The sequence below is a fragment of the Oncorhynchus keta genome, chromosome 36 (assembly GCF_023373465.1).
Source record: "Oncorhynchus keta strain PuntledgeMale-10-30-2019 chromosome 36, Oket_V2, whole genome shotgun sequence".
Lineage (NCBI taxonomy): Eukaryota > Metazoa > Chordata > Actinopteri > Salmoniformes > Salmonidae > Oncorhynchus > Oncorhynchus keta.
The window spans coordinates 6,305,153-6,317,549 of NC_068456.1; the positions used below are offsets into that span (position 1 = coordinate 6,305,153).

Sequence of the window (12,397 nt, forward strand, 5' to 3'; positions counted from 1 at the left end):
TAGGGTAGGTAATGACAGGTGACTGAGTCCAATAATCGCTGATAAGCGTGACGGGGGAAGGCAGGTCTGCGTAATGATGGTGGCAGGAGTGTGTAATGCTGGGGACCATCATTGCGTGCACCTGGCATTCATCATTACACGCACCTGCGCTTCATCATTAAGCACATCTGGACTCCATTACCTCACTCATTACCTCCCCTTTATCTGGCACTCCCGTAGGTTCTTTCCCCAGGCAGTATTGTTTCTGTTTGTCATGTCTAGACGCTACTCCTATGTTGTATTGAAATGGCATTTTACTAATTTCTTTGTTCTATTCATTTGCTGTTCTATAAACCAATTTCTGTGTTCGTGCAAGTGGCTGGCCGTGCAAATCCTCACTATCAGTAGCTGCAATTTGGCAGTACGCCCAGACCTTGTTTTGAAAACGAACAAAAGATATCTCAGTTTCAAGGTCTCAGCTCAAAGAGAAGAAGCTTTGCGAGGTGTTGATCTGTCACATGCTATGAAACCGTATTGGTCGGTGACATGAATAAAACAAAACAGTAAGGATTAATGAATTATGCTATATCATGCAAATATAACTTGTCTGTGTATAGCCATATATAAGGCAACTACTGGGTCTGCTCAAGCACTATGGTGTACTATGGTGCATTGAGTTTGCTGGAACCTCTCGAGCGTGCTGACAATGAACAATGATTTATTTAAGATTGTCTTTGAGTGTCACCGTGTAAGAATTTCCATGACAGTGTCGTTCCATGTTATTTATTATATTAAACAAACCACCTGCACCTGCTTCTCGACTCCCAGCGTCTACGTTATATGATTAATCATATTTTATTATATTTTAAATCTGTGGGGCTACATATCTAAATATTTTCAGGGTACCTAAATCAACCTTAATGCTAAATTTGGTGTGCTCATCTCTAAAAGGGTTAACCCTCAAGGAACCAGAGGGCAATCAGACCTGGCCTGAATGGCCCAGATCTTTACAAACAGTGGTTCCCAAACTTTTTATAGTCCCGTACCCTTTCAAACATTCAACCTCCAGCTGCGTACCCCTCTAGCACCAGGGTAAGCGTACTCTCAAATATTGTTTTTTTACCATCATTGTAAGCCTGCCACACACACACACTATACGATACATGTATTAAACATAAGAATGAGTGTGAGTTTTTGTCACAACCTGGCTCATGGGAAGTGACAAAGAGCTCTTATAGGACCAGGGCACAAATAATAACATAACCAGGAACCAATTTTGCTCTTTATTTAGCCATATTACATATAAACACCTGCAACTGGATCCTGGACTTCCTGATGGGCCGCCCCCAGGTGGTGAGGGTAGGTAGCAACACATCTGGAGCCCTCCAGGGGTGCGTGCTCAGTCACCTCCTGTACTCTCTGTTCACCCATGACTGCATGGCCAGGCACCATCATTAAGTTTGCAGACGACACAACAGTGGTAGTCAACGATGAGACAGCCTATAGGGAGGAAGTCAGAGACCTGGCCGGGTGGTGCCAGAATAACAACCTATCCCTCAATGTAACCAAGACTAAGGAGATTATTGTGGAGTACAGGAAAAGTAGGACTGAGCATGCCCCCATTCTGTTCCAAATTCTAAAGTGACAGTTCAGTGTGCTAAGGATATTGAAAATTCATCAATAACTGCATTGGGAATGACTTAGCTAGTCTTTGCATACAAGCACAACTGCTCCACTGAATGGAGAGTCTTTACTCTAGCTACCACTGTGTACCGGTATATGTAATATTTATTATTTGTTTTAGTGTCATTTATGTGTGATGAACTGATGGTAGATGGGCACATTTGGAAAGAAGTGGATTCATCCAAACAGGCTGATTAATTGACTTTCTGATCTAAACATGACACATCCATGAAAACCATACTTGTCCACATGTTGTATGTGTTGACCTTTAAATTAATAGTATTGCATTTTAGTAAATACCCCTGATATTAAATAAATGACACAATTCATTACCGATTACGTTAATCTCTGGCGTCGATGGCATTTGTCAAAACAACATGCTGCCGTGACGGCAAAGACAGTACAGTAGGAACACAGAACAATGAGACAGATATTTCACCGGGTTTATAAATGTGAAGCATCCATGTGGCGTTTCCCCTCACTACCAAATATGGTAGTGAGAGGAAGCCCACTGCCCGGCAGTGGGAGAAGATGGAACTAGATGGATTTTGGTCAACATTCTGCAATTTTTCTCATCGATGAAACATTTGATCTCAAAACCGTTTTCTCTTCCCAAAACTAAAATCTGTTATGAACCGAGTGGATTACATTTTGTAGACTTTACCCGTTGCAAACGTTTTGAAATGTGCGTTTCTTACTTACTCACTTCACAGAGGAGGTGTTCTCTAACGGAAATATGCAGACGCATGGGGGAACACGCCAATAGGATCTCGCTAGCTTGTGCTTGGCTCTGCCCACCACCTTGCTTGTTCTGCCCACTATGACTCATTTGTTCCCATTGGCAACGACAGGCTGTGGTCTATCTTGGTTTAGTTGTACAAATCATTGGTAGAAAGACACTAAAACAGCTTCTCCAATAGAAATCCCCGATTACCCCTGTAGGCAATATCATGGCGATGTTGGCTAGCAAAGCTTATGCGTAGAAACCAGACAAAGTGATATTAGGATATATAAGTTATCCTGTACGAGCTTTGTGCTGAATACATTACATTGTTGCAGGTGTCAAGCTTATAGGCATGTGGCAGCAGTGTGTATGAGTGAGGTTCCTAGATGTGAGAAGTGTGCAGAAGGGCATGAGACAAAGGAATGTGTAGCATTGGGGAAAGTTGTGGTATGTGTTAATTGTTGGGGTGCCCAAGTGGCTGGGGATCAGAAATGTCCAGTGCGAGAGAGGCAGGTTGAGGTTTCCAGGGTTAGAGTAGTGCAGAAGTTCTCATGTGTTGAGTTAGTGAAGAAAGTAGAGGAAGATGGGTCAAGGGGGAATGATCCTGCGAGGAGTGGTGTGAGTAGCAGATCTGTACCAGTACAGAGGGATAGGCCAACAAGTGATATATGTTTTAGTAAGATTGGAGTTTTAGCATTTATAGCAATGGTTATAAACTGTACTGCAGGGAAGTAATGTAAGTAGCAGAAAATGTAGGTTGTGGTGGCAGCTGCAGAGAGGTATTTGTGTGTGGGAGACTTGACATCAGAAGGGTTACATTGTCTTAAGTGGCCTTAAGTCCCTTCCTTTCAGGTTGTTGGCCTGAGGTAGGACTAAATAGATGTAAATAATGGAGGAGGGTGCTGTTATTTTAGATTTTTTTTGTGAGTGTTGTGTTAGATTATGGTAGTGTATTTGTTTATTTATGGGTTATTTTTCAAGCAAAGTACTCCAGTCTAGTAGGTGGCAGTAATGAAACATTTCTTGGATGCCAATCACCGTTAAAACCTATAGAAGAAGAAGTTCTCTCTGATTTTGTCTATCTGAAGTATGCCGCAATGTTTTAGTCGACCGGCCCAGTTATTAACGAGACAGCTTCTGGTTGCGGGGAATAGTTTGTACTTTAATCAACATTTTAAGTGAGTGTTAAATGTCAGATACTATTCACTTTAAAAGCTCTCATGAAATTAGCAAATAATGAACCAGCTAACCGTAACGTTACTTAGCCACACAATGACAGCAGTAGCTAGCTTTGGTACCTAGCTAGCGCGGGCTGACTAAGCATTAGCAGGATAGCATTTATAGCTAGCTCCGTAACACAAGGCAGCAAATTCTCTTTAATAGCTAGCTAACCAAGGAAATATCTATTTATAACCAGCCAGTCTCGCTACCTCGCCTGGGTGTACCAGAAAAGCACAAATTCTAGCTAGCCTAGGAATCATGCTAGCCAGTTAATCTCTTCTGGCGTCACCCGGCTATCCCAGTGCGGCTAATTTGCAAACTCAAACCAGCCTAGGAAAAATACACTCGTGCTTTGAACAAAGTATTTTAGCTTGTAGTAAACCAGTAGCTAGCTATTATAACTCATATGAGTTGTTTACTTGGTGTACAGAGCTGTTTAACGGTAAATTGTTAATGTATTGAGGAGTGTGGTTAGTAACGTTAATCCATGTGTTTGCTGTTGTTTTCATAGTGGACTGGTTGATACACCCAGATATTTTAAAACTTATTTCCAGGTCAACCTAGTCAATTCTGCCTGTTGAATTCATTGTTTATTTTCAATGTATTTGTGAAAATCACCGATGCGCTCGTGTGCACAGTACTATCGGTCCGCTGTTGACTGAATGCTGGCGCCTGCTCAGCCTATGAAGGGCAGTCAATCCTCCACCTTGATTCTTGATTGAGGGCGCTGCCAATTTGCGATCTAAATATGTCAATTAAGTTTAGGAAGTCCATCCACATTGCTTCACTCAGAATGCTCGCCAATATATCCCCCCTATGTTAAAAAATAAAAATCATTGTAACGTCCACCTGTCTAGATTGCTTGTCTAGTCAAATTCTAAATAGTGGGTAGAATAATAAGATTATGCCCTGTGCTGTACAGGCTTGTCGTCTCTGCCCCTCAGAATGACAGACCCTGCCATGAAGAGGGTGGTCAGTGAGATCGTCCGCTCTCCAGAAGACAAACGGGTCTACAGGGGTCTAGAGTTCACCAATGGCCTGAAGGCCGTGCTCATCAGTGACCCCACCACAGATAAGTCCTCAGCAGGGCTGGACGTCAACATAGGTGCAGTATTCACCACTTCTAGCCTAGCCTTCAGGCAGTCTCCCAGCCATATTCTTACTGGTCTCCCTCTTTCATTCATTTTCTACAGGTGTCTCCACCCCTCTATACTCCTCCCATAGCAAACCCAATCTCTATTTAAATGTTACCTCTCTTTGTGTCATTTATTTGTTTCAACCCCTGTTAACATTGTCTCTGGTATTCGTGTAAAATGTTATGCTTCCATTTCTCTTTTTCACTCCTAGTTTATTTCCCACAGGTCCACATTGAAGAGTATCCTTTTATAGCACTCTTTCTGCCTCTGTTTTTCTCCCTTAATTTAAAAACATGCTCTGGTACTATTTTTTAAACCTCCTGCTTTGAGCTGGATGTGTCAATGTGTAGTTTGTACGTGCAGAAATACTGTTTTACCTCAATTAGCCACGAAATCCCTAGTTTGAAAGCGACTTTTCTTGAAGCTGTGCCCTAAATTTCCTGCAACATGGGCCAGCTCCCTACCAATTCAAGTTCTCGCCAACAAGCTTCAGCCCCTCGCATTTGAGTGACAGCTAGCAAGAGGCCTGCCCAGCATTAGCCAATGAGGTTGCAGGCTGGGCCCAATGGCTAAGTGGACACAGCAGAGAGCGCGCAATGATGTGCACATATGTGACACAGTACACAATTTTCACGGACCACTTTTGGCTTGTGTGCTACTTTCAGAACTACTGGTTAAAAATTATACAAAAGTACCACAATCTCTTTAACAGGATTTGAACTATGCCAGCCTGAAAGCTTGAATCATTTTGTGTCTTTGTGGTTAAAAACAGCATCTCTCCAGTGTTATGGCTGCCAGCAGCTTAACATCACATTACATTGTTTTACTTTATGCGCAGCAGTGTGTGGAAGCAAATAAACATACTAATTATCTGTTCGACACATGTCTGCAACCTCAGGTTCTTTGTCGGACCCAGGGAACATATCAGGCATTGCCCACTTCTGCGAACACATGCTGTTCTTGGGCACAGAGAAGTACCCCAAGGAGAATGAGTACAGCCAGTTTCTCAGTGAGCATGCTGGCAGCTCCAATGCCTTCACCAGCGGTGAGCACACCAACTACTACTTTGACGTATCCCATGAGCACCTGGAGGGAGCACTAGACAGGTGGGTTCATTAGGGCACAATGTAGACATGGACTTTTTGCAACATGGACTTTACTTATTGGACAACAAGCGTTTCTTATTGGACAAGTTCAGCTAGCCCTTCCCCTTTTGTTTCCTTCCTTCCGTTAGGTGCTTTTTGAATATGACCCAGGTTATGGCATAGAAATTCTCCCATGACTCTCCCATTTTGACAGCTTGGATGTGCCACTGTAACCCGATTAGGCTGTCTGTGTGAAATATTATGCTTTTCCTTATGACTATCCAATTTATGTTGCTGTAAAATCCCTCCCAAACTGGACTGGCCTCGAGTAGGCAGAGAAGTGTTATAAATTATGTTTTCTTTACATACTCAACTGAGCAGTCTGTTGTTTTTCGATGTTGAATAATGAACTACCCAGGTTCTATAGAGCCACATGATGTGTGTAAGTGGGTGTTCTCTAAATATTAATATGGGATCCATCCCCTGGGTCTACCTGAGGTGCATTCAGTTTTTCTGAACTTGTGCAATGTTACGCAACAGTTTGTACCGAACAACACGTTTCCCCAATAACGTTCTTGAACCGACTTTGAGGTATGTTTGCGCGTGTTTGGTGGGTGTGGCGAGGTGTGGCTGTAGCAACGAGTGACAACGTATTTAAATGGCCGAGGTAATGCTGTCAGCGTTCTACAACCCAACCCCCTCCCAGTTTTTCAATTGGTTGTTCAGTGCAGCACCGTTTCCATTCAATTGAACGTTCCAGAACGTTTAAAAAACGTACTGAACACAGCACAGGCGTTAATCCCAGAGAGCCACCAGGACACGAGTCTCCAGTTACCAGTGTCAATTTCACCCCTACCAGTACCTGAGACCTCAAGGGTGGAATTGGTTTCTTTAGCTCTCACATCTTAACTAGGCGTGGGTAAGTTGGAAGGGTTACTGTTAGAATACAAACCATTGGATGGGGAAGCTTCAGGTTTACTAAGGGTCCCCGTCTTGAATGATGAGGCCTTTTTTAGAACACGCGCCTTTCCTCAGTCCATAAAGACAACTGTGTTACCTAAATTATGTGTTTTGGATAGAGTACTAGTGTATCCTCTAGCTGTCGATTTGGGTTAAGCTTACCCACTTTGTAATAATATTGCTTAGGAAGCACCTGTTCAAGCCTCATAGTTTCTCATCCTAATAGTTCCACAGTGCTGCTGGTAATGCATGAAAACCATCTGGACAGCATTTCATTATTTATTAGGCTTTCTCTTTTCAAACGCTCATGAACGTAATGGAACACTGGAGTCTGTGATCTGGGTTTTGGAAGCCATTTTTCAATCCATATCATGAACCTTCAGAGAATAGTGCTACAAATGAAGGATGGTTGTTGAAAATGGGTGTATGGGGCTACCATAATAGTTTTTACAGGTGGAGGATGCCATTTGAATATATAATTGGACAACTTGCTTGTGTGACATCTCAGATTTCTGCTTCATCCAGCTACGTATGTTGACGATCTGTAGCTGCAGGCTGTACAAAGCCTAGCTGCGGATGGCATTTACTTTGGCCAATTCACTTAATTGCAGTCATTCTGCTCTGCATGGCAGTTGATCTTGCTCAGTGGCATTCAAATAGCTTTGCATACAGGTCTGTCAAATGTCACTGCTGTCTATTGAGTCTGCAGACGAAAGTATACATCTGAATTCAGACAGTGGGATTTTCCACATTTTACTGTAGTCAAAAACTAAAAATAGCGCACACACACACACCTAATACACCTTTTGCACACCTTTTGCACAGTCATCACCTGAAGGCCTTCACCAGAACAATCAAGTTAATTTTCAAAATAAATTAATCCAATGACCCCAATGTTCTAATCTAAATAGCCTATTCTGTTTTTGCTTAGTATACATGTTAACTTGTTAAATTAATGTATTGTCCTGTATGTATCTAGGTTTGCTCAGTTCTTCCTGTGCCCGTTGTTTGACGAGAGCTGTAAGGACCGTGAGGTAAACGCTGTGGACTCTGAGCATGAGAAGAACCTGATGAATGATGCCTGGAGGCTGTTCCAGCTGGAGAAGGCCACTGGCAACCCCAACCACCCTTTCAGCAAATTTGGGACTGGTAAAAACCTCACGCCACCTTACATACTGTAGACAGGGGTCAACCCAACCCAGCTAGTATCAACCCACGGTCATGTTCGTTAGGCACAAAATGGAATACAACAAACAAACAGGACTGAAAATGGAGAAACTACCAGGACTTTCTCTTCCGTTGCAAAACATTTAGGTACAGTTTTCCCGTTATGAACATGACCCGGCAGCCCTGTTTAAAACAACTCAATTCCTCTCTGCCTTTAATGTGCTGACTCTTTCTCTCTCTGATTGTGTTCTCGTATGATTAGACTTAGAGTTGCTCCCAGGCAAGAAGAGCCAGCTGGTGGCAGTGTTGAGTTATATAAGCTTTATTTTCAGCTTATAACGGAAACTGGACCAGCTCGGGCCAAAACACTCAATAATAATCGAATGTCTGAGACAAACACAGCCATGACAGCCTTCACAAAAACATCAATTTCTTAGAAATGCCTAAAGGGACACTTCAACACAAATACATTTTCACATGTATACACCATGGTGCTGGAGATTCTTAATATTTTGACCATGAAGTGGTGAAGGATCCCTTTCACAGTTTCAATCTCTCCAGATGTTCTAGATGTTGTGTGGCTCTGTTATTTGTTTTAGCATAGGGAAATGCCCACCAGCTAGCCTGCCACAGATGAAGTGCTAGATTTGGGCTGTGGTTGTGTAGGCTAATTAGTAAAGTGCTAGCCCATAGAGGACAGAAAAGTGGTCAGTCTGTCACTGAGGGCCTTACTCAAAATTGAAATTTCATCACTTGTTGGGATTCATTTAGTTCACCCATTGGTTTTCTTAGAACAAGCTGGTTTTTCTTATAAGTGGATGTATTCTCCCTCCCACTGTGGACTGTTTCATAAAGTCCTCTTTGATGATGACATTCTGGCATTTTACAAATTGATTTGATGCTTTGATGTCCTCATTTTTGCCACTGACCCTTTCTTTTTTTCTTCAATACATCATATGACGATAAAGACCCTAGTCTTTTGTCCAGTTAGATCAAGCACTCACTGCATTGTACATATATTACAAAAACATTAATGGATGCATTGACTAGCTGTTTAAGAATTATATCTGGTTGATTTTTCAGGTAACAAGTTGACTCTGGAGACCAGGCCATCCAAGGATGGGATCAACATCCGCCAGGAGCTCCTGAAGTTCCATTCCACCTACTACTCCTCCAATCTCATGGGACTGTGTGTGCTAGGAAGAGGTAAGGGTGTATGGTGTTAGCCGGTGTGTTCGTGTACGCGCCAACGTCCACATATGTAACAAAGTACTTTGGTAAAAATACTTGAATGTACTACTTAAGTTTTTTTTGGGGGGGGGGTATCTGTACTTTACTTTACTATTTATTATTTTTGACAACTTTTACTTTTACTTCACTACATTCCTAAAGAAAATGTACTTTCTACTCCATACTTTTCCCCTGACACCCAAAAGTACTCGTTACATTTTGAATGCTTAGCAGGACAGGTAAATTGTTCAATTCACACATATATCAAGAGAATATCCTTAGTCATCCCTACTCCCTCTGATCTGGCAGACTCACTAAACGCATGCTTCATTTGTAAATTATGTTTGCGTGTTGGAGCGTACACCTAGCTATCCGTAAATAGAAAATGGTGCCGTCTGGTTTGCTTAATATAAGGAATTTGAAACTTAACTTTCGATACTTAAGTTTATTTTTTAAATTATATTTACTTTTCTTAACCTGTTGCGACGAGCAATCTCGTATCCGGGATCCTATTTATAGCCTCAAGCTCATTACCATAACGCAACGTTAACTATTCATGAAAATCGCAAATGAAATGAAATAAATATATTTGCTCTCAAGCTTAGCCTTTTAACAACACTGTCATCTCAGATTTTCAAAATATGCTTTTGAACCATAGCTAAACAAGCATTTGTGTAAGAGTATTGATAGCCTAGCATAGCATTAAGCCTGGCATTCAGCATGCAACATTTTCACAAAAACAAGAAAAGCATTCAAATAAAATCATTTATCTTTGAAGAACTTCAGATGTTGTCAATGAGGAGACTCTCAGTTAGATAGCAAATGTTCAGTTTTTCCAAAAAGATTACTTGTGAAGGACAAATCGCTCTGTTTTGTTCATCACGTTTAGGTAAGAAAACCCGAAAATTAAGTCATTACAACGCAAACTTTTTTCCAAATGAACTCCATAATATCGACAGAAACATGGCAAACGTTGTTTAGAATCAATCCTCAAGGTGTTTTTCACATATCTATCGATAAATCATTCGTGGCAGTTTGGTTTCTCCTCTGAAGAAATGGAACGCGCATGGACGTGGAGATTACGCAATAATTTTGACGCAGGACACCGGGCGGACACCTGGTAAATGTAGGCTCTTATGGTCAATCTTCCAATGATATGCCTACAAATACGTCACAATGTTGCAGACACCTTGGTGAAATGACAGAAAGTGCAGGCTCATTCCTGGCGCATTCACAGCCATATAAGGAGACATTGGAACACAGCGCCTTCAGAATCTGGGGCATTTCCTGTATGAAATTTCATCTTGGTTTCGCCTGTAGCATTAGTTCTGGGGCACTCACAGATAATATCTTCGCAGTTTAGGAAACGTCAGTTTTTTCTTTCCAAAGCTGTCAATTACATGCATAGTCGAGCATCTTTTTGTGACGAAATATCTTGTTTAAAACGGGAACGTTTTTTATCCAAAAATTAAGAGCGCCCCCTATCTCGAAGAAGTTAAGTATATTTAAAACCAAATACTTTTAGACTTACTCAAGTAGGATTTTACTGGATGACTTTCACTTTTACTTGAGTCCTTTTCTATTAGGGTATCTTTACTTTTACTCAAGTATTACAATTGTCAGTGGTGGAAAAAGTATCCAATCAGAGTTGCTGCTTGGATCAGAGATCTTAAGCTGGTTTATATGGAGGAAATAACCTGTCAGCTATACAGAGCTAAAAGCTCTCACATCCTCTTTTAGGTCACACTAAAGGCTAGGAAGTGCTTTTCTAAACACTCCTCTCCTGTAACTGTCTAGGACTGAGCCCCAAAACACTCAGCCAAGTCCTGCAGTCATCTGTTTGCTCAGCTGTTTGAACTAAAACTCCCAACTAAAAGTATGGGTCTTATATCAAATATTATTGTGGGGGCTATAGCGCCTACCTAGCTCAAATTCTAGATGTCAGATTAAAACGAGACTATAGCAAAGGCAGTATTGTACGAATATTATTTATTTTATTTCACCTTTAATTAACCAGGTAGGCCAGTTGTTCTCATTTACAACTGCGACCTGGCCAAGAATAAATGTAACAGTATAGCTTCCGTCCCTCTCCTCGCCCCTACCTGGGCTCGAACCAGGGACCCTCTGCACACATCGACAACGGCAACCCTCGAAGCATCGTTGCCCATCGCTCCACAAAAGCCGCGGCCCTTGCAGAGCAAGGGGAACAACTACTTCAAGGTCTGTGCGAGTGATGTCACCGATTTGAAATGCTATTAGCGCGCACACCGCTAACTCGCTAGCCATTTCACATCGGTTACATAAAGCAAAGCAGTTCGACACATACAACACAGAGTTACACATGGAATAAACAGTCAATAATACAGTAGAAAAAAATCACTATACAGTGTGTGCAAATGAGCTAAGATAAGGGAGGTAAAGGCAATAAATAGGCCATGGTGGCGAAGTAATTACAATATACGAATTAAACACTGGAGTGATTGATCGGCAGAAACTGCTTCTCCAATGGAAATCCCAGATCATGCTTGTAGGCAATGTCATGGTGCTGTTGGCTAGCTAAGCTCATGCGCAGAAACACCTCATCGGATCTTAGTCTTCTCGCAGCGAACTGTGCATGTGCCGCCGTCAAATCAAAAGCACTCCTTCGATATGAAGTTGGTTTTGTCAAATGAAAACGTCTCTTTCAGAAGGATTTAGAAATAACATGTTAATTTACTTAAGTCATTGGCTCGACTCTAGGTTGTGTCTTTACATTTGAAGAAAATTAACTCAGGAAGAGTGTTTCACTTCTCATTCCGGACCAGACCAAATCTGAACCACTTATAGGCTGGACCGGAGTTAGCTGTTCTACGAGTGGTCTGAGGCAGCCTGTAAATCTTTTTTTTTTTTTTTTTCAAGTGCAACTTTAGCTTAGTAACAATGGTTTTGTGGAAACGGCTCTGAGATTTAACGAAGCGCCTATGAAGGTTCTAACGATGAACTTAGCCTTAAGGTGATTTTGGGAAACCAGGCCCTGGACAATAAATTGTGACAAAACACATCCATTTAAAAAAATATATATTTTTAAGTGAAAATTAAATTCTCAGACCTGGACTAAAGCATCCGCCAACTCCTGGACAGTCTGTGGTGCAACGTGGCGTTGGTGGATGGAGCGAGACATTATGTGCTCAATTGGATTCAGGTCTGGGGAACGGGCGGGCCAGTCCATAGCA

The 12,397-nt window shown here is 41.8% G+C and overlaps 1 protein-coding gene across 2 annotated transcripts in view; it reads left to right on the plus strand.

The window, feature by feature from the left end:
* The first annotated feature begins 3,406 nt into the window (after positions 1 to 3,406).
* Positions 3,407 to 12,397, plus strand: part of LOC118369534 (insulin-degrading enzyme) — a 49,551-nt gene continuing 40,560 nt past the window's right edge. The window contains exons 1-5 of one of the 2 annotated variants that reach the window (XM_035753981.2): positions 3,407 to 3,564; positions 4,530 to 4,712; positions 5,642 to 5,849; positions 7,768 to 7,937; positions 9,039 to 9,161. In XM_035753981.2, coding sequence (XP_035609874.1) covers positions 4,553 to 4,712; positions 5,642 to 5,849; positions 7,768 to 7,937; positions 9,039 to 9,161 — 661 coding nt within the window. In that variant the 5' untranslated portion in view covers positions 3,407 to 3,564; positions 4,530 to 4,552. Of the gene's footprint in view, positions 3,565 to 4,529; positions 4,713 to 5,641; positions 5,850 to 7,767; positions 7,938 to 9,038; positions 9,162 to 12,397 lie in introns of those variants that run through there. The other variant, XM_035753982.2, reaches the window with a different exon arrangement.